Here is a 25,402-nt window from a genome sequence, read left to right as displayed (position 1 = left end):
GCTACCGTTGGATCATAAGGATTTGTTTGTGTGCAGGGATGATAAGTATGTTTTCGTGTCATCGTTTATGGTATATAAAAGTTTTTTTTGCTTTTCTTGATGTTATGATTAATTTGTCTTTCCTTTAGTGTACTATTTGTTTCTGTTTTACATTCATGTGTGTTTATTTTCACGGAGTGATCCTGATCTTGATAATTAAGTTCTTATGTCATTTCATGGGTCCATTATTGCTTATTAATAGTCTACGCTGTATGATCTCTTGACTTAAGTCATACCTTGTATTTCCACTATACTTAATCTGTCCAGATAGCTTGATGTTCAGGCGCTTGCAATTGTTGAGAATGAGAAGGTTCGATTCTTTGTAGTTTTAGCGTTTATTTCACTTAAAATGTCTGAGTAATTGAATAGCACACAGTATAACATTATCCGTGTGATCTGAATGCCTTGCGGATGGCCGCTCGAAAGCTTAGCTATGAGCTAAACCGTTTGTGGTTTAAAATTGCTGTTCTATCCCAAGTAGCGTATTGGCGAGTGCACTTCCTACCAACTCCAAAAAAAATGTCACCGGTATAGAGTTCCAGATGGTCATAGTCAACGGCCGTATGAATTGATCTGAACTATCCGGTGTCGTTCGTCGTTATGTCAAGCACTCCATTAATTAATATGGATAAATTACTTGCATAATCTAATGTAAATCTGTAATAGCTGAACACTTCAAGATAAGGAGGAATGTAGCCAATAATATTATCGATCTTCTCGGGCTTTCATTGTAGCTAATGCTACTTGCCACTGTGTCCGAAGCACTCGAGGACACATGTTGGCGCGAGAGTTGAGGATTGGCAACATTCACGTGATTCTCTACTGGCGCAACATAACTTATAGACCCTAAAGTTCGTTGCGGATTTAGTATTTAACACATTGCCCTAACTCCGCTGGCCAATTAAGCCAATATGGGCCAGCCGAATGGCCGAAGGTTTTAGCGGACTTGTAAGAAAAAAGGAATGAAATACGAGATTCATGGGCAACTACCGACCATTCCTATCGTAAGTAGATGTTCGTAACCACTAGTCCCCAGCTGTTCCTCGACCTCTTCGGTTTGTGGCGTTGAGCAGTACGAGCTGGAGAAACTGTCATAATGATGGTTAGAACCTTGCGGAGCGCATGGCACCAAGGGGAATCGTTTTGGGGCAAGACAGGGCTGGGCTAGAATTAGTGATCGACGAGACAGCAATAAGTTACAAGGCGCGCAACAGGAATTTGGAACAATCTGGATGTAAACGTCGTGGAGCAGGTAGGAACTATGCGACCAATGCGGCGGATCACGGATGGCATCATATATACTGCCGATTCGATCGTCGTGGATACATCGCCAGTGCAGACCTGTCAGCTTGGAGCACATTTATTATTGATTTGGTGAGGAAGCGATCTGGCGGAGATGTGCATTTTGCGGTGTGGAGTAATAGCTCACACCCATCCGTGGATTGATGCTTGCAGTGCATATCGCAATCAGCTGCAGGTTTCGCACAGTAGCATCCATGCACAGAAGCAATATCTGAGAAAGGGAAGACGACTGAGCACGGAGATGGCGTAGCAAAGTCCGTGATCAGGAGCTTTGCAATGCTGGGCTAGGGTATGTGGATAAATACCATTATGTTTCATGGAAGAGTCAAGCGAAAAGCTTATCTAGAGCCGGTTTCTGCGCGGGTCGGCTCGTTGCACATCTGCACAGGCGACGCGACGGATGTGCGATGGGATTATTTCCCAAAACGTCAGGTCGCTCCCCTTCGATTTTCAACCAGAATCGCCCTGGCGCTATCGTCGGCCGTTATCACTTATCAGTGCACGAGGCATGCAATCAGGCCGCTGAGCCTCGCCTGCGCGCTGCTTCTAATGATCTGAACCGATCCTCATCTACCCTGATCTAAGCTGATATGACCCAAGTCGGAGATCAGAAGGCAAAATCACTACATTTCTGCGCGGCTGTGGAACGTTCAACGTGACTTGATGATGTTAGTCTAGTCAAGCGTTAGTATGGAATAATATTAGGTGCTGATGACGAAAGCTGGCTGACGCACTAATGAATGGTTGCGTGAGCATTATGGTACAACGTCCGTAACAAATGGTTGTCAGTCTTATCAGCTGCACGCCAACGCAGCGCTAGTCACTAGTGTCCTGCGCCCGCGGGAAACTGGCTGCAATAGTTGAACATGCCTGACCCAGCCCTCTCGGATCAAATATTCCACGAAATAATGGAAAATATTGCGACCAACTGTGGATGCTAGAAACTTGTGTTGATGCGGAAGTTAGTAAAATATTGTATTTGAGCCATTCGAGTTTGTTATTCTCCACTTCTGAGCCTTATCGGAGGCGGATCTGATAGACGATGCTGCTTGACACATGTGCACTCTGATAGAGAAACTGAGGTGGCAGACCCGCTGTTATATTTCAACAGGCCAGGAGAACAGAGCGTCGCGCAAAAGAGGCAATCGGTATTAACGCATTGGGCGCATTAGCGTCCGTGGCACTCTGCTATTCCTGACCAAGTGCGCCAAATGTTCGTCAGTGTACTTGCCATCGGCAGATCCGCGGTCTGCTTACTCCGTCGTCGATCTGAAGCTGTATTATTGTACACTACTTTCACTATCCCTTCTTCGACTGCTCCCGTCCATTCTTCTCCCGTCTCAGCTTCTCATGCTCGCGTATTCGAACGTCGTTTCTGGCCAATTTCTTGTTCGCCCTTGACACAATGTCGGCAGGGACTCTCATTGTCCGCCATATGGATCCGGCCACGGCTGGGTTCCATCAACCTGCATCCACAAACGCGGCGTCGCAACATAGCCGCAAGGCCAGGCAAGATATTCCTCCAGCTGTCGCTGCCCTTCTAGCGGTCACCGCCATCCCACTACCCAGAACCGGCTCAAAACCCGTCAGAAGGAGAAAACCGTCATCGAAAGACGAATCAACTGCTCAACTGCAAAAGTCGTCACAAAGGCTGCCAACAAGCCCGACTTCACGTACTAGCGAGACCAGCGCAACAACAGATACTATTCCGGTTCGTCCGAAGACCTCCCGAAAATCGTCGGCTCTATCGTCAGCTTCATCGCCATCTTCGTCCTCGCGGCGAAAATTGGCTCGCCAGAAACAGCGAACATATCCAAGCGAGCTGGTCGAGCTCTTGACACCACCTCCTGTCGATTCCGACTCTGATTCTGATGTGGAGGTGTCTCCATTACCTTCGCCGTCCAATGGACAACGCATGCAAGAAGTTAATCCAACAACACGTGTGGCCCCTGTCTCGCCATTGTCTACTTCGCCCCCTCAGTTGTCGTCGTCTGGGTCATCTACGGATTCTTCTCCGCGAGCATCACCAACTACTCCTTTCTCCTCCGACACAGAATATTTCCCTGTCACGGATGCTGAAGATAGCGACTCGGAGACCTCCACACTCAACACATCATCGACAACTTCCACAATTCAAGCTGAGAGCTCGTCATCGGCAGCATCTCGACACCGGAAGCAGCTTTCGGAATCCATTGCCATGTACAACAATGATCCACTATGTGTCGCTCTTGACGAGAATGGGGCTTGTATTTCCGCTATGGCATTTGTTCCTGCGCAGGTGTACCCAACGCCCTCAACTCCGAGCTCGATACCAGACATAATCCGTATTCGAAACACAAAACGTCCGCAGGTGCCTCCAAAATCACGGCAGGAGCTCCTGGAAGAGGAGTATGCGAGACAACATTCGAGCATGGTCGCCAAAATCAACACGTCTTTGCGTTCTTTGAAATGGATCGCGTCGTCAATGGCGCGACACCAGGAGGAGTACATGTCGAAGGATGAGATCGATCACCTCGAGCAGCCTCGTCGTTCCCGCAGTGTTGACCGCCAGATGTCCGGCTCAATAGTTCATAACGCTTCAGCTGGTTTGACAAAAAGACGCTCATCGTCTACGCGGGGACAGAGATCAGAGAGTGTGCCTGCACGTACTAATAACCTCGGCAAGGAGATCAGATACAGATCGCTGTCCGCAGGAGGCGTCACGGCCCGATCATCAGCTCGCGCTCTTACAATGCAAATTCCATTGTCTGAGAGGCAGTCTAGTCCTGTCGGCGTGTCTTCTGGTACAATCGAAGGCGAAGAGGTCGTGGAAGTGCCATGCATCCAGATGCAGACTTACGATGTGCAGCAAAATTGTCTGCCCATTTTCCGTCCACGGGAGCCTCGTATGAATGGAGATTTCTTTCGAATTTTGGCAATGGAGCTGCAGATGCGGCGGCATGGCAAATTGAGCCACGATTTTTACAGTGGAAAAGCGAGAATGGTACTCGCCCCACGGCACGACTACGGGCATCTGGAAAAGAAAACACGGAGTTGGACTCCTTGGACTGCATAAATATGAATTGGGTTGCTTCAAAGCGGAAATGGACAGGTGCAAGAAAATTTATTGTTAGCATTGTGTATTAACTAAACCACATATCTAACTTTGATGATTGGTTTGTATGGGACGATTTAGGGTTTTTTTAATTGCTGGAAGTGGTTTGTTGTATGGAATAATTGGCCAGCATTTTACTTTCTCGCGGATTAGGTGTTTCCTTTCATTTGTGCTACTGCATTAGTTGGATGTTGTTTCGCTTTCTCGCATTGTTTTTGGCATTAGTAAATATTTTATGTTGGGGCTATTTGTTGGATAGGAATTAGAAAGGTTGATGACGTTTGAGTTGGGAATGGTATACAATAATCTGTTCTTTGTGACTATAGATCCCGTTGAATTAATTGCATCTGTTCATATTGATATAACTATCTAATTATTTGCACGTGAACTCGTATGCTAATAAGCGAAGATTAACTACTTGTCTCTAAGGATTGAGTTGTTCCAGTTAAATTGTCATCGCGGCTTTTTTCCCATGAGCATGTTAATAATAAAAATGGAACGACACCATATTCAGTTGTATTACACGGCCACCAAACCCCGGATTTTGAACATTACAAACAAAATGCCGAGATCTGGTGGTCCCGCGCTGCATGCCCAAGGAGACAAGCCTCAGCGCACACTACTCGCCCCGAAGGACGTAAATGAAAGCTCAATACAAATAAACCAGCACAGAAGATGATTACAAATAAAATCTAGCTACAGTACCGTCCAAGCACTATAGAGTTTAATAGAAAAGTGCTCAACTGTAGACTAAAGGTAAGGTTTATTAATACAATTGGCATCATGATGGTTAGGGCAAAACGTAAAACGTCAAACGATTCGCGAATTTAATTTCCCATTCACATACTGTACAAAAGAACATAGATACAAGTCCAAACATTAGGCACGGACTTGTTGACTACGCCTCATGACGTTTCGTCGGAAACGCAACGACTGCCCACCAACCGCTGCTCTTACATCTGCGCCGGTGATTTCGTCGACGGAGAGGTATGGTACTTCCCGCCATGGACGGCGCGCGACACCGGATTGGTCTCCATCCCAAGCCGCCCATATCGGTAATGGCAGACGGCCGCGAGAGAGGATGACTTTGTTTGAAGAAGATACTGCGTCGAAGATTGTCTGTGGCGAGATAGGCGTCAGTATATGCAGTGTGCTCGTTGCTTGATCGATCGCGCGGATTATACCCAGCCCAAGACAATTTACTGCGTCCGCGTCTGCATCAATTGTGGGTGTATCAAGAATTGGCAGGGATGAATCGCCCGTGGATGCACTCCGAATCTTCAAAGCGGCATCAGCCGAAACAGCCGATATACCCACGACAGTGCCGTTAATCGCCGCCGCAATATGCTGGTCCAAAATCTTCTCACATCCAAGAATTTCAATCCCATGCACATCAGCATCGCCACCATTGCTGTACCGAACAATATACGGTCTCCATGCTGTCAGTGGCTTACAGAAATCCCACGTCTGTCCCCCGGTCGAATGGAAATACGCCATGGTCTGCGCAACTCTCAAATCAGCGGCAGAGTACTTCGCGCTCTTCCGCCCGGAGTCTCCAAAGGGGGCAAGTTCGGATAAGCTAGCGTTGGGCGAAGTGGTCCGCAGTACCTCGGCAAGCTCGAAATTGGTGTCTATGTCAGGTTGCACTAGTCGCGGACCAATGTACACTATTATGCTCGGTTTGGTAATACGGATCATTTGCCGAAGCACCTCAACTCCTTGGCCCTTGGTCCATCCTGGCGTGTTGACGATCAGCGGGAGCTCCATTTGACATGCATTGTCATCTGTAAATCTGTGCAGGTCGTTGTTGTAATGTGACATCAACTTGTCGACATATCGTACATAATCTTGAGGCGCGTCGCGGGGCGTTGTATAGCCGAAATGAAAAGACTTGACGGAATTCGATAGTGCCGTGTTTGTTAACGATGGCCCGAGCATCGGAGTGTCAATTACATTCAATGACAAAACCCCGGACGGTCCAAATTCGGGCTGACCTGGATCCAATTCCATATACACGAGTTCTACTGTAGAGCGATTTGGTATCTCGTCAGGAGCAAGCCCAGCAGAGGTGATAAGCGAATTCGTGAGAAGACGTGCAAAAGTAGATTTTCCGGCGGATTTTGGACCACAAATCAATATTCTTGGCCGAAACTCTTCTGACCGAGACTTCATCACGCCTGGCCCCGTGGTAGAATCACGTATCCTTTGACTTATTATTCTCAACCGCGTCTCCCAACCTTCTTCAGGAGTGACAAGAACTGGTGGCGGTTGGGGTACGCGGTACAGCGGTTCGTAGCTGCGAGTATGTTGTCCGTCGGGGCTCGTCCAGACATTCTTCAGATTCTGGCATATCTTTTCAAGATTCTCAATGCCAGTATATAGAGATTTGATCGCAATAATAACGTCGAACTGCATGAAGCCATGGACCACAGGCGTGAATTCGAAGGGAATCATCTCCATTAGTTCGTAGCGCACTCTGTCGTTTGGAATGTCTTTCCCCTGACCGTCTGCAAAAATAGAGGGAATCGCATGTGTTGACGGCGCAAACACATTATGGAACTCCGTGCTCTCTGTGAGCTTGGCACTGCAAATAGATATTGAGCCCTTAATTACTCGAACGGAATACTGTCCCTTTATGACCAGTCTCTATATAATATTAGCATGCACAACTTTAAAGCATACCAAGCTCAACCGACTTGTCCATGACTAAGGCAATACAAAGAGACTGAATCTGTCTCCAATAAATTTTCTCCTGTAGGAGCAAATGTCGAAACTTGCACACACTCGTCGAGATCGCTATGTAACTATTAATGCCATTCATAGATGGATCCTAAATCCACCGCCTACTCACATCACATCTGATATCTTTGCAATAAGGTTCGGGGGTCGCTCTTCTTCAGAATCAGAAATCAGAATTTCGTAATCGCTATCTGATGCGGATGCGTATTGAATCTCATTTTCATCGTCGCCTTTTTGTGTGACTGTCTCTGTGACCACCTCTGTTTCTACGTGCTTCGGAGCAATAGCAGCCTTTCTACCCACCAAATCCCCTTCAGGATTTTGCGTCCGAGGTGGTGTTGGCGTCGTAGGCGTTGCAGTTGCCAGCGGGTTATCGACATCTATAGGCACATTTTCAGGGGTCTTCTTGGCCTTTTTAGCAGCAAATGCGCTGATAAATGCTACACTCAGGTTGGCTGTGAGTGAAGATCAAATAATAACACAGCTTTACAATTTATAAAAAAAAATCAACATACCCTTCGCAGACGCTTGAGGCCTGCTTCGCTTCATTGCTGTGCCTTGTGGGCGATGACCACCGTTTTGGCTTTCGGTGCCTCCTTGCGGCAAATAAGTGCACACAAAATTTTCGCGCAGTGCTAACAAAGTGTTTCATACTTGGGGACTCAAATGTGTCAGATTATCGGCGTAAAGTCGCAGATCATTCACGTGACTCATCTACACTCCACTCTAACATGCCCGACCTAGTAAGAGGACGAGGAATATATACAAAATCCGAACGTCGTAAAAGTCCTCGTCGTCATCTTGCTGGTTTCCCATCGCCGAAGGCGATCGAGCCAACCGACCGATCGGCTCAGCTAGTAACTGGTTGACGAGCTTGTCGATGGTTACTGGTCCTCGACAAGAGAATTTTAATGCTCAAGGCCTGTCGAAAGAGACTCGTCGATTACAAAAGTTATGAACCATCTCTGCGAATAATTCTTAGTTCTACTTCCGAACCGAGCCATACAAATGTAACCGAAGGAAAGCCGGAAATGACGTCAACTGCAGAGGTCGGGTCAGTTGAGGCGCGGCGGTCATAAAATCACACAATCAGGGAATGCAATGGCTAGTGGCTACTATAATGTGAATTTCCTTTAATAACAAATTATTTTCCTGTATCCGGCTGTCAGAAATCTGTCAACTGCGACAAAATGCCTGCCCAAGAAGATTGTGTAATAACGGAACAACCCGTGGCTGCACCGCCACGCGACAAGCCGCAAGGCACGGATCGAGGCGGTGGATTCGGTACCTGTTCATCTTCTGCATCGATGATGGCCACTTCTGATCCGCCCCACCCCCATTATCACTCCTACACTTCTAGACCGTTTGTTACATGAGTTCGACAATCATACTCGCCAGCACACCTTCATCATATATTCCAGTGCTCTGTCGCCTATGATAGTTTTACTTCTCCCTCTGGTTGCAGCTAACCCCGCTTTCAATCGATTTTCTTGCTCTCCCCTGCACCCATTCCTCCTCCATGTCTACTGAGGCCGCCAGCATTCCACTGCTGGTGGCCCGCTCTTCGGGTAGCGACTATATGTATGCGGAACGTGATCGAGAGGGCATACGAATTACCAGCTTTGCCACTTCCGCGTTGAGCATAGTCAGTTGTTTCTTGGCCTTTTTCTGGCTATATCGTATGGAGAGAAGAGGTTTTCGACACACGTGCGTCTCCACAAACCCGCCTGCTGACAGTCCAAATGCTAATTACGTGGCAGGCTTATTTTTCTGCTTATCTTCTTCGACTGCTGGCGGGCCATAGTTTTATTTTGGTATCCCATCCGACTATGGTACACTGGTGAAAGCTCTATCGGCGCACACGCATGCCAAGCAGATGGATTCTTCGCGGCACTATCCATCGAAGCAAGCGATTTCGGCGTTTTGGTAATTGCAGTCCACACTCTCATGTTCATCATGTATCCACAGGTCGGGTCATCATCTGCGTATAAGTACGGCGGGTTATACAGATATCGCCGGACTGTGTATATCTTATGGGCCGCCTTCTCGATTCTCTTCGCGTCTCTGCCATTTGTGAAAACTTCATCTGCGCCAAACAATCCTGTAACTACTAACGAGTCAGCGAGCTTGGGTTATATCCAGAACTTAACCTGGTGCTACTTGCCGGTTCAACCAATATGGTACAGACTGGTGCTTGCGTGGATACCGAGATATTTGGTACTCATTTCAATTTGCGTTATTTACGTGAGCGTGTATGTATACGTGCGTAAAGTTCTTCGCGCCGTTGACAATGTGTATACACGTCCCCTAGAGACTGATCGTCCTGATCCAGTAGCAGCTATTGATGCCAACCAGGGCCAACAGCAAATAGACTTGGAGAAGCAAGGGGTGTCCGATGAGCCGCTGCCTCCGAATTTTGATTTCGCTATTTCGCCGTTGGATCCTTATCCCTTAAGCAGCAATACTCATCCATCAGGTTCGACATCTCCGTCTGGATCACAATCGATTGGCAACGATAGACACGGAGCTAATGTCCCAGCTCAAGGTCAATTTGTTACTCCGCGGTATCTGAATAATATTCAAATGGAAACCTCTGCGCGTGACAGGCAACGGGCTTTCATTGAGAGGCAAGTCAAGTACCTACTTCTGTACCCGATTTTCTATGTTATCGTGTGGGCCGCGCCATTCCTCTCGCAATGTCTGATGTATTCTTCGTATTTCGTGGAGAATCCAGTAGTCTGGCTCGGATACTTGAGTGCCTGCATGTACGCCATTAGCGGGTTTTTGAACACAATCATATTTGCAATCAGAGAGACACCGTGGCGACGAGGACGACGGCAGTCGGAGACGTTCAATTCTACTACCGATGCAGATGATTTGGAGGAACCTGGCGCAGCTGACCGGAATAATGACAACATTCTACGGCGATATTTCTTTTGGATACACCGTAAATTCAGCTATGCTTCTACGACTGATAGTTTCCCATGCCTGCGGCGGCTATCGGAGACATCCGCTATATCCATAGAAAAATTTAAGAATCGCATCGGAATGGTATTTGGTAGGCCACGTGAAAGCTCAAACTCGGAGATAACGTCGGAGGAAAGTGACAAAAGCACCCCTGTTGGCATTGACGGTGCACCAGAAGCATCACAATTGGCTCAGGAGACAAGGATGTCGCAGAACGATATGGAATCTGTCCCTGGTTATGGCAATAAACGGCCATTCTTAACGAAGGCTGGAAGCTTCAAGAATGTGTCTGCGTCCCATGTTACCGACGCTGGAGTTACTTCACAGTCGACTGTTAATCCTGCCCCAGCACGACATATTCGGTCACCTTATGATATTATGAAAGTTCAGGCCGAACGTCCGAAGAACAATTACCTGCAGACAGCTAGCAGCGAATGGTGGGATCGACTAGATGAGTTGGAAGATGAAGGTACCCTGCGCGTGTTTCGCAAGAATCACGGGGTCTCTGACCCGAACCTAACCATCTCTCAGGATATTGAGGAAGTGGGTGAGGACGACGTCGGATGGAGAAGACGATTTCAGAGTCAAAGCCGTCGGACCGCCAGTGTGGTCCTTCCTGCAGGTCCAGAGCATCCTCAGGAGCAAAACAGTATGAATACTTCTTCGAGCGACATTGGCTCTAACAAGAGCACGAATAGTATTAACGGTACATATGGTCTTACATGATATGACTATCCTCTATATGTATGTCGCTGCAAGTTATTGTTGTGCACTGGTCACTCGGTTGGTTCTCATTTCGGCGCTTCATTTGCATAGGAGTTTAAATTTGGCATTGACATCTTTGAGAGCATTTTGGTTACATTTTTGGGTTATATCAAGGATTTGTGATCATATCAGTGTATATAGTGTTTAGTGGGTAAACAGTTCACATTACGACTCATCTCCCTTTGCACCCAACTCCCAATGATTTTCTGTAATCTTATGATCGTCTAAGATAGTAAACCGCAAAGCCAGATTGCATGGGCTCTGATAAATGTTCCGGGAGCACATGCCAAACGTGCAAACTATTCGACTGCGCTTCTCTGAGGAAAGTCTCGTGCACGTCGTGCGACCGCAGTTGCATTCCAAGAAGTATATGCGTATTTTCTCCAGCAAGAAGCTTCAACGTGTTGACGAATGGTGCAATCAGGAAGTCGTTATATACCGTGTCGCACGCGACGACAATGTCGAAGGCTTTCTTTGCTACAATGGCATCGTCTTGAGATTTCCAGAGACAGTCGTGTATGTAATTGATATCTGTTTTGGCGTGTTCCCAATCTAGTTCCAAGACTTCGATGCGGGGGCCAGATCGTCCACTCTCAGCACTATGCGATCCACGCGACTTGTGGGCATGAAGATCCTGTTTCGCCTTGCGTCTCATGGTGGAATGCCCCTTGCATTCGCGAGTGTGGTCCTGGGACTTCTTATCATGTGTAGCTATTGTTACTGAGTTATACGGGGTCGCTTTGGCTCTATGCATCAAATGCGCCGCCATTTGCTGGATAGTTGGGATATTACTTCCCATGTTTTTCTTTAACATCAGCAGTATGTGCGACTGATCCGTCGCAATATAAGATCCGGTTTTCAAATCATTCTCGTCATGCGCAAATAAAGCAAGACTTAACGCGCACGCCAAAATCCCACTAGTCCCCGCACCAATTTCAACAACATCAAGCCCACTGCCACTTTCAAGCTTTCGAAACAAGAGATTATGAAAAACAGTGCCGGGAGTTAGCAGCCATTCAGCAAATAACGGTGTAATTTGCCATAACACCGCTCCAGTTGTGCTGTTCTCCTGTTGAGAATTCAAAAGTTCCAGTGATTGATTGATCTTAAATTCCACAGATACGCCTTCCGAAGGAATGCACAGCTGCCTGTGGCGATATGCTCGACGGTGCTTCTTGGTACTTAGTAATGATGTATGGTGTTCCTGAGCTGTGGGCTGCTGCACACTTTTTGAGGCAAGTTCACTGATCAGTGACGCATGGAGTCTAATCAGTATTGGTAGTGTATTGGCTGTTCGTGAAATGTAACCTAAGTTCTGGTTATCTGGTGGTTTCTGTTGGGAGAATAGTGTGAATATGTGCTCGGAGGTGTTATCGAGTGTGAGCTGCTCTAGACGGTCGTCAAGTAATGCTTCGAAAGTAATTGTCATATTTGGGAACCAAATGGCTGCAATTTCGAAGTCCAATACATTATTTTGCACAAACTTGAGGACGGACTTCCTACTACTAGTAAAGTCGTCAATCGTAAAGAATTCTAGCATGATAGGACCAGGGTGGTACAATACCCACCACCTCCCCAAATAATCTACACTTTCCTTTGTCGAATCGTTCCATTCCATCACTTATCCTACATCACAGCGCCTCTGATTTTTCAGTCACAATGTCGCGCGGTGTGAGACAAGATTATATTGCACGAATCAGATACCAGAATAGTCTTCCTCCGCCTCCATGTCCACCAAAGCTTCTTGATGTGCAGATGCCTCTGTCGTCATTTACCTCCTCCGGATTCCTGTCCGCGCTCGTCCAACAGCAACCGTTGAATATTGATATTGACGCGGAGCTGGGAATGCCACTTGATATGACAGTTATAAGTGGAGTATTTGATAGGGGCGATGAATCAAGTGCGTGCTGATGAAATATGTTGCGGTTTGAGTGTGTTGACTGACGTTGTCGTACTAGAACTTTATCCTGATCGTAACCCGCCACCAATGCACCCAAAAGACAGGCTTTTGCTGCGGGATCCTTCATCGCTGAGTGGTGTCTTGAAGACTCAGCCAGGCGTCTCTTTCTTACGACGTACCGAATACATCTCTACCGACGCGGTCAAGCAAGCGCGCAGGTCAAGAGCCGCAGCAGCTGCAGCAGCTGCAGCAAAGGCTGCGGAGCTAAATGATCCACGAAAACAACTTGAATCAATCGAGGAGACGTTCACACAGGCAGCGGAGGACTTGAAAGGTTTCGTGCACCCGACGAAAAAAGGATTGACAGTTGAGGACTCGTTCGAGGTTGTTCCTGATGTGGAGTTATTTGATCTTACTTATCTGCTTATGAAGATGGCTGGTAGCGCGCCTGGCGTTTCTGGGAAAGATGTAAGACACATTAATCGATTTTTGCTTGAATAGTTAGTTAACATGATGCTGTAGGAGACGTCAGATCCACGATACGATGTTGCCGTTGTCCGGCCAATGGGGACAGATACTCGCACATTCATGTCATTTTTCTTGGCTGACCAAGCTACAGCAGAGAAATTCAAACACAAAATATCCTTATCGAAGAGTGAGGACTGGGAGGAGCGACGACGTGAACGGTTACGAAACGGGTCACCGATGGATGAGGACGGTGCAGTTAGTCAAGACGAAGGAGGTGATGACGGTGAGGTGTACAGGTTCGTGCACACGCGAGACTACGAAATTTCAAGTCAGGATGCGGATGAGATTACTCTTACATTTGACGAAGAAAGCGGAAAAGCTTACTTTCATCCCGTTGGACGTCGTGTCGTGCTCAAGAGACGAAGACAAATACAGGATAGCAAGAATCAAAAGCAGGATCCGAACATCACCAATGATATAGCTGCAATAGAGATCGCGTTTCGACCCTTTTCCGGAGAAGAAAAGGCTGATCGTGATAGTATTAGGAAACAACAGTATGGGTATATAGCCGAGTGATGTACAATTTGACACGGTTTTCAAAGGATCTGGATGCATATTATGTACAATAGTCGTCTATTTACTTTCAATTGGTAATATATATACAAAATTCTATTATATCTGTACGATATTCTACTCGACATCATCATCGCCCTGGTCCATCACTTCTCCACCAAATCCTACAGGTGTCGGTGTTCCGCGAGGCGTGAATGCCATTACCTTGTAAATCTTACCCATTGCACCGCCGGACCTTTCGACTAGTCGATGGTACTCTTTAGCAATCCTATCCTTTCCTTCAAGCGTCGACTGCTGGCTTGCAAGCACTGTAGCTCGAGCTCCAATTCCCAGTGCATGAAGCCAGTCACCTTGCTCAACCGCGCCATGTACCGCGACATGGCCTTCTTGCTCAGCTACCAACTTCAACGCTGTGAAGTCAACGTCAGCAGACAAATCAGCAGTACCTGGCTCTTCAAACGGAGAAACAAAGTGGTGCCCCTTAATCGCGCGAAGAGTGTCAACCGGGATAGTCTCCGCAGGACCGTAGTCGATCACTAACGCAGCCCCGCTTCCAGTGGGTGCTTTCGGAGTTCTCTGTTCTGATATCCGCAGCGCAAGTTCCTTCGCCACATCCCATGATTCAGGGCTTATCTCGATCTTCGATTTGACTGGAAGACTTTTATATCGAGGAGACGATTCAGGGCCGACTTTGCTGCTGGCCGTGTAGTATGGTAGAACAGTGAGGTGGAATTTCGGATCCTCGTCAAACGACCGAGTTTGACCGGGAAGGGAAAGTGCCGTCTTCACTTGAGGAACGGAATAGTCGACCATGATTTCTCGCCATCCGTTCTGAGTGTGCTACATTATCGTCAGAACCAAGGCTATTACACGACGATCCATGTAGCATACTTCGAATTGGTGTATAGGCAGTGCATCAAAAAACTCGTGTGCAATAATAAATGAAGTAACATCTAGGTCTCCATCAGTTTACTGTCCAGGTAAATCTGCAAACCTTCGGCCTGCATACCTGTTGGGACTTCTTTCAGATTGATGTACCATTTAATTGGTATCCCATATCTTGTAACACTTGAAAAGCCGTCTTCCGTCTCCGTCGTCGCCGAGTCGCAAAGTGTAAGGTGTTGGGTTGTTCTGAGAGTAGGGCTCGCGTCTACCAAACAGATGTCCACAATGGTATTCTTGAATGGCGCAAAGCTTTGAAATGCCTAAACCTTCAGTGAGCTACCATCATTCTTCCTATCGTTCAATTGAGCTACCTTGAGCATATCTCTCATTAGCGTTCCACGACCCGGGCCCAATTCAATAAGCCTGATCCGTTGGGGCCGTCGCTGTGCAATCCACTCCGTGATACACCAAATAGCCACGAGCTCGCCAAACATTTGCGAAATCTCTGGGGAAGTGATGAAATCGCCCTCCGTTCCAAAGGGATCTTTCTTGATGTAGTAGCCCGATTCCGGGTTAGTCAAACATTGTCGCATGTATGCGGCCACACTGATCGGTCCGGTTGTCTATTTGCAATTAGCCGATGACAACAGGAAAGGTAGTAGGACCCACTTTGACAACTTCTGCTAAAATATCACCCAGTTTCCTTTTTGGTTGTGTGGAACTTGGTGGTGATGAGCTGCGTGTTCCTAGACCGGCAAGACCTCGACTGAAATGGTATCGACTCCAAAGAAATCTCTGCCTTCGAAGACAAATGAATGCTTGTGTGATTAAACTCATATCTCCCTTGTATTAGCGGTCGTATGCCGATTTCAAGTGAACTTTCTGTTTCGCCCGTCATGTGGAGTTCATAATATTTACAACTCAAATTTTCGACTACGACGACTTGGTTCGCACGTGCTCACGTGTATTCGATCGTTGCATATTCAGAGCTGCACATGTCTAAGTACCTCCAACATATTTTATAATTAGAGGTCGAACTAGTACAAGGGCACGCGATATACCGACAATCGAAAGAGATACTGGAATAACATTGGGTAATAGATATGGACAAGAAACGACACAGGTGGCGCCACGAGGAGGAAGATGCGTTACTGGCAGAGCGGAGAAAACAAGAGAAAGAAAGGAAAAAGAAAGCAAAGCTAGAGAAGAAGGGTAAAGGAATTAATAGCGAACATGCTACCGCAACGGCAAATTCCGGTGTAAGCAAAAGCTACCTAGAAGAGAAGGTGGCAGAAATTGATCTCACTTCAAGCGGATTATGTCGGTTTAAGGCTCCCGAGGTTAGGTCGTGCAGAAGCGTGGAGAATTACGAGAGACTGAATCATATTGAAGAAGGAGCCTACGGAGTTGTATTTAGAGGACGTGATATGTCCACTGGGGACATAGTGGCACTGAAGAAGTTGAAGGTAGATAAGGACCAGCATGGCTTTCCTATAACAAGTTTAAGAGAGATCGAAGCTCTAATGGCCATGGATCACCCCAACATTGTTAATCTTAAAGAAATAGTTATTGGTGGTGCATTAGATCAGTAAGGTTTTGCGTTTCTGGGATTGCTGAGTTGATAATGCTGAACAATTTAGGATCTATATCGTCATGGAATTCGTGGAACACGACCTGAAATCACTTATGACAGAAATGCGAGAACCATTTCTGCAATCGGAAGTCAAGACACTATTATATCAGCTTTTATCGGCTACAGCTCACATGCATGATAATTGGATTATTCACAGGGATCTCAAGACATCCAACCTACTTATGAACAACAAAGGCATGATAAAAGTAGCGGATTTTGGTTTAGCTAGATACTTTTCGGATCCAGCAGCTCCTATGACGCCACTCGTTGTAACACTATGGTACAGAGCACCGGAACTCTTACTTGGTGCAAAGCAATATTCAACTGAAGTCGATATGTGGTCTATTGGCTGCATTTTTGGGGAGCTATTGACCAACAAGCCGCTTATAGAAGGTAGTAGCGAGATTAATCAGATTATGAAGGTGAGCCAACTTAGAGAAAATTAGGGCTATCTGGAGAAGGGATTACGCTGACGAAGACAGATATTCGAGCTGCTAGGATATCCAGATGACTCGTCATGGCCAGCGTTCAGGAGTTTACCTAATGCAAAGTCCATCAACATTCCGAAAGACCGGCAACCGTATGTATTGTCGGCTCCAATGTGATACTTTTTTGTTGACGAATTATAGGAAAACGTCTCTACGGTCAAAGTTCCCATATATGACTTCTGCAGGTGTAGACCTTTTATCAAGGCTATTACAGTTTGATCCAAAAAAACGGATAACAGCAGAAGAGGCGCTTGAGCATTCATATTTCAAAGAAGACCCGAAGCCCAAGCCCCCCCAGGCATTTCCCTCGTTTTCCTCCAAAGCGTGTGAAGAAAGAAAAAGGAAAGCACCAAGTCCTAGAGCTCCTGTCGCAGCACATGGGTTTGAAGTGTCAGATTCGAAACTGCTGGGTTTTACTGACGATGAGGATGACGATAAGCCCATCTTAGCCTCACCAACTTCTGGCTTATTTAAAGATAACGAACAACTCGGAGCCGGATTCCAACTCAGATTAGGCTAGCGGGCGATATCGTGAGATAGCGTTACATTATATAATAATGGATATAGTTAGACAATAATCTAGTAATATGGCATCTATGCTGGGTCTTGCAAATGCACTAAAGAAGGCACTAAATTGAAAATAGTCCAGCCCAAATGAAGTTTGAACTAATTAAATGTTACATCATTATTAGAACTCTTCGAATGCAGAAATTGATTTTAAATATTCGACCATTCGCTTGTACTCCGTCAAGAGCTCATCAATATCGCCCAACCTAAGCTGAGTGGCGTTATCGATTTCATCGAACTTCTGTGAAGGTTTTGGAATTTTCGGCAGACTTTTCAACACCTCGGGGTCAATGGCGACCTAAGCACAACAGTTACAGTCTGTACACATGATGACCGAGACCACACATAGCTTACCTCTTTTGATGGGGCACCGCGTCCGAAGTTTCTCATATTTGAAAATCTGATTCATTAGCAGTCTACTCGGACAAGTCAGTAATTGCTTACATAGATCTTCTACCGCTGTCTTCATCGCCAGCCGATAGCTTGGTTGTCTTCGTGCTATCGTTTGATCCTACTCGCTTAATGGTGCTAGAAAGACCAGAGGCCGACGGTTGCGCCGCTGGAGAATCATCAACAAATAGGGGGCTGGCACCGCGTGGTCTAGAAGTTGAGCTTAATCCAGCACTTGGGAGATCGGAGGTTGGAGTCTTTCTTTCAGACGGGGCCCCGAGATATGGCGGAGGACTCACGCCAGTGGGTTCTCGCTTTGAGCCATCCGTGTACGTGGAAATCAATGTTGACGAAGATTGCAATACTTCTTGCGTACGCTTTTCTAACGCAGCCGCGTTAGCGGTTGCCTTCATGGGAAGAGGCTTCTGAGCCACACTGGTGCTCGGACTATTTCCGCGACCACCAAACAGGAACTTATAGGAATTCTCGAAGGTTGATCCCAAGGATTTGATTCCGCTATCCGCCGTATTAACGGCTGAAGCAGCAATGTCAGCAGGATAGAACGAAAGACGCTTTGAAGACGAATCCATCCTCTGCTGAGGCATGCTCATACCGTTGTTCACTTGTTGAGGGATACTTGTACTAACAGCCTGTAATGACGATGATCGCGCAGGTGGATTGGCTACCCTCATGCTGTCTCTCGGTGGTATCACTGGCGATGGTGGACTTGCTGTTGTATCACTGGATATTGCGGTGGACGCAGACGAGACAAAATTGATGGAGGACGCAGCTGAGGCCGGCAGCGCATTCGCAACAGCGGGTGCGGAAGTTGGCCGAGCTGCCAGGGCTTGGATATCGCCTGGATCAACTTTCAACGTCGTCAGATCTACCGTCTCTAAAAAGGCCACAACCGCTTCCTAGTAACACGTCAGTGTATAATCTGGCTTACAGTACAAATTTTCGCTTACGAAATTTGTGAGGCAATATGCAGTCTCGCCATTGATGGTCTTGGACGTCCGGAATCTTTGGATGAATGCAAGATTGGAGGCAATATGTGGTGGATCAGCCTGAATGACAGAAAAGATTAACGTAGGCAGGACAAAGTCTGCACCAGATTGTCCGTCCTGGCCATTGGTCTGGGCCAGTCTTGACAAAACGTCTACAATAGCGTCAGAAAATGTCTAGAGACTAGGTGGTGTACATACCGACTATCTGCTTGTGTGCCGATATCAATAGAGCAAGCTTTTCTTTAGGACAGTGCTTGTCGACCATTTTGCGCAGATCTAGACCATCGTTAGTTGGTAGGCGAACAATTATGTAAGAAAGCGTACGTTCCTTTGCCTGCGGGAATCAAAAGTGGACCAATATCACTATCTTTCAATTCTGGAACGCCTAGGTGCTCAATGCTAATGTTAATTAGTTTCAGAGCAGCTATCTTGGTTGCTAACGTTGAATCTTTCGCTTCATCATCGCCACCCTGGAACATGAATATTCTAATGGAGTAAATGAGCTAACATGTACTAAGCAGTAAATGACGTCGTACTCACTCATTATAGCATGCTTGGCAGACCATCTTCTCCACAAGATCTTCATAGAGTAGCTTCTGGGCCTCCTTCTGTTTCCGTTCCTTCTTTTTCTTTGCAATTTCCTCAAATGACATCATTTGGACTTCATAGGTCCGTCTTAAAGTATTCCTTCGAAGTAAAGCCGATGCCTTATCTTGAATCGTGACATAGAAGTCTTGGAATAGCTCTGACAGCTTTTCAGGCGACAGATGCGCTGTAGACGTAATCTGGTGAATGCTTTCAGTGAACCTGAGCAGTTAAGTTAATAGATTATTTTTATTTTCAGTTCAACGACTTTACCTATCTGCCATAGAAATGAGCTCTGGAGGAAGATCTTGGTAATGAGGTGCCGGCTCATCCGGCTGTTCAGCCTCTTGAGAGTCTGCGCTAGCGAACGAATCATCTGTAGATGGATAGCTTGACGTAACAGAAGCAGGACGCGATGATTCTGGAAGTGAAGGTATTCGCGAAAACGAGCGCATAGGCGAAAGCCTCGCCTGAGGAAGGTCAGATGAACTGGTCAGTTTGTCCACTGGTATTCCTGATTGATTGTACGAAGGCGAGGCCGCCGTGGAAGGACTGGTGATTGGCGGGATTGCGGGACCTAAACTTAGGCTATTGACGGAAGTGCTCGACGCGTGTGTTGTCAATTTAGGAAGAGCGTCGCTCTTATCTATATCGTCTGAGCGGAACAATCCGTCGTCGTCTGGAAACAATTTCTGCTGTTCCGATTTCTGTTGTGCAATTTCCAGTTCCGCTGGTACAATAGCTTCTATATTGGTTGCATCTGTTTCCAATGGAGCTTCAGTCGCCACATCTGCTGTGCACTTCGTCAATTCCATCTTGGATTCTGAGTCTTTAGCAACCACAGCCCTGTCAACGCCCTTTTTTTCTGCGTCATCCGCATCGTCAACCTTTTGTTGGAAGTCGGCAACCGAATCGACGTTGTTATCATCTTTGGAAGGTTGGGCTTCTAACATTTCCGAAGTTGTGGCATGGTCAAGGGCAGGCTGTTCAGAATCGGCTGGACCGTCAGCTATATGAACGGGCTCTTCGATAGAGAATTCCGGATCGTCATTAGCCTCCTCACCAGCCCCTCGGTCATCAGTATCCGGAGACGGTAGGATTTTCGATTCGGTCTGCCGTCCATCAACCCTGTTGCTGTCGGAGATAGGCATAGTGAAGATGTCGCCTACATTCGCCGGCGCACTCGTTGTAAAGTCTGCAGTACTTTCGGACATAGCAATAATAGAATCTGCAGTGAACTCTACTAAGTAGTGGGTCGTAGCCTCTAAAAAGTCGATGAACAGATGCCTATTAGCCAGCGTGGTCAGACTGTTATTGTGGCACTGTTCTACGCATCATGTTGGCAGAGTGCCGGACGATACGTTTTAACTTGCGACAACCAGTTGGGATAAGCACCTGCCTCGCCTCGGCCAGGAGTAAAAGAGACGATGCCCAAAATGAAGCGGCGATGAAAGTTTAAATTTACTACCATCTGATTAAGAACTGAGAGAAAATGTATTGCACATCTGCTTTCAAGTTATATACTGTCCCACGTAACTTTTTGGCACTAACCTACAGCAGTTCTATTAACGAAAGGATGACTTCTGATTTTTTCGTTCTATTAATTTTAACATTTTCATCACGATAAAGTACATATAATTTTCGTACGTGTTGATCCCATTTACCATGCTAACACAATAACTTTTAATATTTAGTTCTGAGCCTTAATCAACTGGTTAATCTTCTCCTCACGATCACCGAGAGAACCGCCCTCGATAAAGTGCTTGAACTTTCTTCGTACACCCCAGCCGCCAGAGGGATTGGAGAGCTTGAAGGGCCACAAGAAGTTAGTAGCCTGTTTGAACGCAGGACCGACAGTGTAAACCTCGTGAATAAGGTCCTCAAAGCAAATGATACCGTATTTGCCAAGGTTCTCCTCAATGATAGCGTTATCGGTCAAGGGAATTCTCTGGCGATTAACCTTGCCGTAACCTCGCTTGTAGATCAAAGAGCGAACGGACGAAAGGTTGGGATAGCCATAAGCGACATAGGGCTCAACGATACGGAGCATCTCCGCGGTCGCCTTGGTCAGCTATATAACACATTAGTTACCCGTGACACTACGCAATTCTCAAGTTACTTACCTTGACAAAGACACCATTGTTGATCTGAAGGAGACGCAAAAGCTGAAGAATCTTTCTGGGCTTAGGAGCAATCTTGTTGATACCTTTGATACGCACAACGAAGACGAGCTTCGCCTGCGCAGGGACATAGAAGTTGCCCTCCTTCTTAGCGATACGAGCAAGTCTAATCTTCTCCTTCTCTTCCTCGCGGTATTCTTTGACATACTTCTCCGCACGTTCGAAGATAACCTTGCGCTTCTCTTTGTTGGCCTAGAATATACTTGTCAACAAATGCTCAGATTAACTATTGATAATCCTGATTGGGAATAGCAAGTCGATGATCAGTCCCGAAAGATGGTATTAAGTATTGACAACATTGCCCGAAGGCTAGCCAAAATATTTGGGTAAAATTATCATCATTCACCGAAAAAAATTAATATAAACCTACTTACAGCCTTCTTAGCGGCGACGGCGGCAATCTTCTCTTCCCGAACCTTGTCCTGGTTCTTTCTCTTCTTCAGAAGCGTCTCAGGCACGAGGACCTGCTCAGTAGTAGGCACAGTACTATACAGTAAGGTCAGAATCCTGTTATAATGTGTACCATTATATATCCAGGCAATAGCTCAACAAAACTTGCTCCTAACTGCCCAGAAATAATTTTCATCAAAACTGTCAACAAACGAACAGTAAAGACATAACCCGCTTGTGGAACAAATATGCAAGGTGTTACCACAGTTGCAGCAGAAATGCAAACAAAAAACTTCTCAGATACCACTGGCACTGGGTTCTCGTATAACTTGCATTTCGTAAATATATTTAAGGAGAAAGACACCTGTCCTGGACGAACCACTGCCTTAATCCCAATACCCTCTTTCCAAGAAAATAGAATTATTTCTATCACATCTTGAGGAACCCAGGACTCCAACTAAATCCAAATGGTCGTTGTCGAAGCAAATATATAGTAGTCGCCATTTACCGTCGTATAAAAAACTGTATAACTCACGTTCCAGCCATTGTTGTTGAGGTTCTGCCTAGTCGTTAGATGTCAATCGAGAGATTCAAGCCCTCCTCTTAGTTAAAGGCACGATTGAGGTGATGTGTTATGCGATACGATGACAAGGGGCTGTGACTGCTTGTAACCCTAATGTGTTTTATTGGGTGAGTATCCCTAACGGTAGGGTATGAGCCGCACTTCGGATTAGGGCCGGGTGTCCACCCCCCAGCAACTTTAGGCTTGTTTTCCAAGGGGCAAACTAGAGGCAATGTCCACCTCCACACTTGTCCCTGCACAGATCCTGAAGTTATCGGTCGGAAATGTCAATGATGAGGGACCTCTTGGAGGGAATGGCTGTGGCTATCGATGATGATTGATCAGGGTATATATATGAGCATACTGAATGAGATTCGACAGACCTATATAACTGATGGCCTTATGGCTCCTTACTCTTCTGGCCTTCATTCATCATACAAGCAGTACATTCAGACTCGCAAAGGCGCCGAAGCCACAAACCACTTGGATGACTTTACAAGCATGTTCAATTCTGAATCCCTGCATCTTCTAGCTCAAATTGCCCAATCGGGAAGGTGTCTATGATCGGTGTGGCGGACAACTTTTGGTAGCATGGCGCATTTATTTAGACACTACGTCTGATTCGGACTTCACACCTACTAAATCCCCTTTAATTGATTGGAAGTAGTATCTGCCAATAAATACAGTATCGTATCCAGCCATCAGTTTCATCCTTCCAACGATATTCGCACAAACAGCTCTATTGCATTCCTTTAACTTGTTTCTCCAAAATATTCAATGCCTTCTCGTACAGTTCCTCCTGACCATCCCAGATGGAGACCTCTCTATTAAATAGCTTTTGCTCTTTACTTCTCCTAATCTTGTTCGTCATAGACTTGAACCACTTGGCCTCTGGACGCAATACCAGAGTCCAGGCTGTTCCCGACCTGCCAGCACGGGCTGTGCGACCAACACGATGAACGTACTCTCTACCACTAATAGGTATGTCGTAGTTGATGACATGCTGAATCGATTCAATGTCCATACCACGTGCGATAATATCAGTGCAGATAATTCTATATTCCTAGTCAATATTTTTCAAGATTACATCGCCAAATGAATGTTCTTACAGATCGATCTGGTCCTCTGCAAACTCCTTCAAGGTCCGCTTCCTAAGAGAAGCGTCGATCTCTCCCGTAACAAGTCCCACCTTGTATGGTTTTATACGCTTATCTTGGCTCAATTCTCTATCCAAAATTCCCAGTAACCTTGTTAGCCTCGCGGCAGTCTCATTGGACCTACTGAATATAATGCAGTGTCCTGATATAAATTCCTGCCGTAAAAGGTTGTGCAAAATAAGCGGTTTGATGGATGCATCTGCTATTCCAATCATATATTCCTAAACGCAAATTAGACAGTTCCACTAAAAAACTAATGATACTTACTACAAGGGTGAAGGGAACCGAAAACTCTTCTTCGTCCACGGATACCGATTTCGACTTCTCTCCAACGATGATGATTCTTGGCTGTTTAATCCGCAAGCTCGCCCATTTTCCGGCGTCCTTGGTCAACGTTGCAGAGAAAACAAGCTTCTGCAAGTTATATGACCAACTGGTAGCTACCAAGCTATCGTAACTGGCCCCCTTCGCATGAAGAGACTCCATGAGCACGTCTACCCAATCTTGAAAGGATTGATTCAGAAGCCGATCCGCTTCATCGATTACCAGGTATCTCAAATGTTCCATGGTACAGCTCTGAGTTGAGCGTATATGATCCACCAGCCGACCGGGTGTAGTGACCAATATATCTGGAAGAGAAGCTTGCCTACACGGAGAACATTTAGTTAATCACCATCATACCAAGGGTGTGTAACATACAATGCTGCCTGCTCATCTGCGAATGGTCTCTCACTTCTCAAAGAGAAAACCCTCAAGCTTGTTCCTTTTGCTAAGCTCTCAAGTACTCCGCGAACTTGTTGTATTAGAGGTCTTGTCGGCACAATGACAACTGCGCGTATCTGTGGGATAACTCTTTGTGACAGCGCCTGTGAGATCGCCGTCAGTAAAGACCACCGAATTCTATCCTGTAGATAACAGCATACCTCCACAATGGGAATCCCATAAGCAAGGGTCTTTCCACTACCCGTGGCGGCATTGACAAGAACTGGTTGCTTCCCGTCTGGTGAAATTTCGCTGCTATCGCCAATCAATACTGGAATGATAGATGCCTGAACAGCGAAGGCTTTGTCAAATCCCGCAGAAGCAAGATTTTTGACCATTCTTTCTGACAAACCAAGCCGGTTGAAGGGCTTTTGAATTGTAGGCTTGACATATACGGGCTCCACAATCCACTCCTGGCTTGTAGAGATTATGTCTTTCTTCTGTAGCGGTCGCTGAGGAAGCGGGACCAGCCCGGCCGGCTTAGGCTGATCTACCGCTTGTGTTTGGCTCTGCTCAATTTTATTCTCGTCTGAATGCGCATAGTGAAGTAAATTGCTTGCATCAGCTGCTTCTGTAGCGTTTATAGAATTGCTAAGGGACCTGTACTTCTGTAAAATCGATGAATGCTTCTCATTGCTGATTTTTTGATCAGCCGCTTTTCGGTCGCCAATCCGTTGTTGTCCTCGTTTTCGTTTGCGAGGCTGCTGTGCATCACTCATTCTAGTTTGTGACTGTCAACCGTCTGAGTGATAAATGATTGCTGAATTAATAATTGGACATGAGTAGTCGCGTTCAGTTCGAAAACAGAAATATTGGGACAAGAACAAAATTTAAGTTTCGCTGGACCCGCATCGTTGGGAACTGACCGCGCGACACTATTCTTGCATCAACGACGTCTTATCATCCCACGGCAATAAGCATTAGTCTTACACAGAAACACGGTATTTTC

General features: G+C 46.3%; 10 protein-coding genes across 10 annotated transcripts; 4 read left to right on the top strand and 6 right to left on the bottom strand.

The window, feature by feature from the left end:
• The first annotated feature begins 2,306 nt into the window (after positions 1–2,306).
• V1508DRAFT_410462 (uncharacterized protein) lies at positions 2,307–4,782 on the top strand. The gene has a single exon (XM_066939324.1). The coding sequence runs from the start codon at positions 2,747–2,749 to the stop codon at positions 4,394–4,396; it is 1,650 nt and encodes a 549-aa protein (XP_066798238.1). The 5' UTR covers positions 2,307–2,746; the 3' UTR covers positions 4,397–4,782.
• A 415-nt stretch (positions 4,783–5,197) lies between these two features.
• On the bottom strand, positions 5,198–8,043 carry V1508DRAFT_220304 (uncharacterized protein). Its single transcript, XM_066936264.1, has 4 exons — positions 7,690–8,043; positions 7,287–7,614; positions 7,132–7,231; positions 5,198–7,081 (listed from the first exon to the last, which is right to left on the bottom strand). Exons 1-4 carry the CDS (start codon positions 7,721–7,723, stop codon positions 5,315–5,317), a joined length of 2,229 nt encoding a protein of 742 aa, XP_066798237.1. The 5' UTR covers positions 7,724–8,043; the 3' UTR covers positions 5,198–5,314.
• A 364-nt stretch (positions 8,044–8,407) lies between these two features.
• Positions 8,408–11,081, top strand: V1508DRAFT_410457 (G protein-coupled glucose receptor regulating Gpa2-domain-containing protein). Its single transcript, XM_066939323.1, has 2 exons — positions 8,408–8,881; positions 8,935–11,081. The coding sequence occupies exons 1-2, from the start codon at positions 8,694–8,696 to the stop codon at positions 10,865–10,867; spliced, it is 2,121 nt and encodes a 706-aa protein (XP_066798236.1). The 5' UTR covers positions 8,408–8,693; the 3' UTR covers positions 10,868–11,081.
• A 39-nt stretch (positions 11,082–11,120) lies between these two features.
• V1508DRAFT_402241 (uncharacterized protein) lies at positions 11,121–12,335 on the bottom strand (the record flags this gene model as incomplete). The annotated part of the gene is made up of 2 exons (XM_066938471.1): positions 11,121–12,031; positions 12,152–12,335. The coding sequence occupies 2 exons, from the start codon at positions 12,333–12,335 to the stop codon at positions 11,121–11,123; spliced, it is 1,095 nt and encodes a 364-aa protein (XP_066798235.1).
• V1508DRAFT_410454 (RNA polymerase II-associated) lies at positions 12,323–13,940 on the top strand. Its single transcript, XM_066939322.1, has 3 exons — positions 12,323–12,806; positions 12,865–13,274; positions 13,329–13,940. The coding sequence occupies exons 1-3, from the start codon at positions 12,566–12,568 to the stop codon at positions 13,848–13,850; spliced, it is 1,173 nt and encodes a 390-aa protein (XP_066798234.1). The 5' UTR covers positions 12,323–12,565; the 3' UTR covers positions 13,851–13,940.
• Positions 13,905–15,647, bottom strand: V1508DRAFT_410451 (S-adenosyl-L-methionine-dependent methyltransferase). Its single transcript, XM_066939321.1, has 4 exons — positions 15,104–15,647; positions 14,857–15,052; positions 14,739–14,800; positions 13,905–14,687 (listed from the first exon to the last, which is right to left on the bottom strand). The coding sequence occupies exons 1-4, from the start codon at positions 15,323–15,325 to the stop codon at positions 13,965–13,967; spliced, it is 1,203 nt and encodes a 400-aa protein (XP_066798233.1). The 5' UTR covers positions 15,326–15,647; the 3' UTR covers positions 13,905–13,964.
• V1508DRAFT_220359 (kinase-like domain-containing protein) lies at positions 15,581–17,658 on the top strand. The gene is made up of 4 exons (XM_066936265.1): positions 15,581–16,320; positions 16,373–16,787; positions 16,848–16,945; positions 16,995–17,658. Exons 1-4 carry the CDS (start codon positions 15,836–15,838, stop codon positions 17,371–17,373), a joined length of 1,377 nt encoding a protein of 458 aa, XP_066798232.1. The 5' UTR covers positions 15,581–15,835; the 3' UTR covers positions 17,374–17,658.
• Positions 17,542–20,616, bottom strand: V1508DRAFT_349069 (uncharacterized protein; the record flags this gene model as incomplete). Its single annotated transcript, XM_066936748.1, has 8 exons — positions 17,542–17,718; positions 17,775–17,820; positions 17,865–18,727; positions 18,779–18,969; positions 19,016–19,093; positions 19,182–19,303; positions 19,358–19,624; positions 19,676–20,616. The coding sequence occupies 8 exons, from the start codon at positions 20,614–20,616 to the stop codon at positions 17,542–17,544; spliced, it is 2,685 nt and encodes an 894-aa protein (XP_066798231.1).
• A 476-nt stretch (positions 20,617–21,092) lies between these two features.
• V1508DRAFT_395189 (60S ribosomal protein uL30) lies at positions 21,093–22,518 on the bottom strand (the record flags this gene model as incomplete). Its single annotated transcript, XM_066938041.1, has 4 exons — positions 21,093–21,473; positions 21,526–21,774; positions 21,957–22,068; positions 22,508–22,518. 4 exons carry the CDS (start codon positions 22,516–22,518, stop codon positions 21,093–21,095), a joined length of 753 nt encoding a protein of 250 aa, XP_066798230.1.
• A 534-nt stretch (positions 22,519–23,052) lies between these two features.
• V1508DRAFT_410438 (P-loop containing nucleoside triphosphate hydrolase protein) lies at positions 23,053–25,306 on the bottom strand. Its single transcript, XM_066939320.1, has 5 exons — positions 24,615–25,306; positions 24,391–24,557; positions 23,959–24,337; positions 23,644–23,912; positions 23,053–23,589 (listed from the first exon to the last, which is right to left on the bottom strand). Exons 1-5 carry the CDS (start codon positions 25,170–25,172, stop codon positions 23,274–23,276), a joined length of 1,689 nt encoding a protein of 562 aa, XP_066798229.1. The 5' UTR covers positions 25,173–25,306; the 3' UTR covers positions 23,053–23,273.
• Positions 25,307–25,402: the final 96 nt, after the last annotated feature.

Source organism: Lipomyces doorenjongii (assembly GCF_038497915.1).
Source record: "Lipomyces doorenjongii strain NRRL Y-27504 unplaced genomic scaffold V1508scaffold_5, whole genome shotgun sequence".
Classification (NCBI taxonomy): Eukaryota; Fungi; Ascomycota; class Lipomycetes; order Lipomycetales; family Lipomycetaceae; genus Lipomyces; species Lipomyces doorenjongii.
Note: the sequence above shows the minus strand (reverse complement) of the source record. Positions and strands in the feature narration are given on the sequence as shown.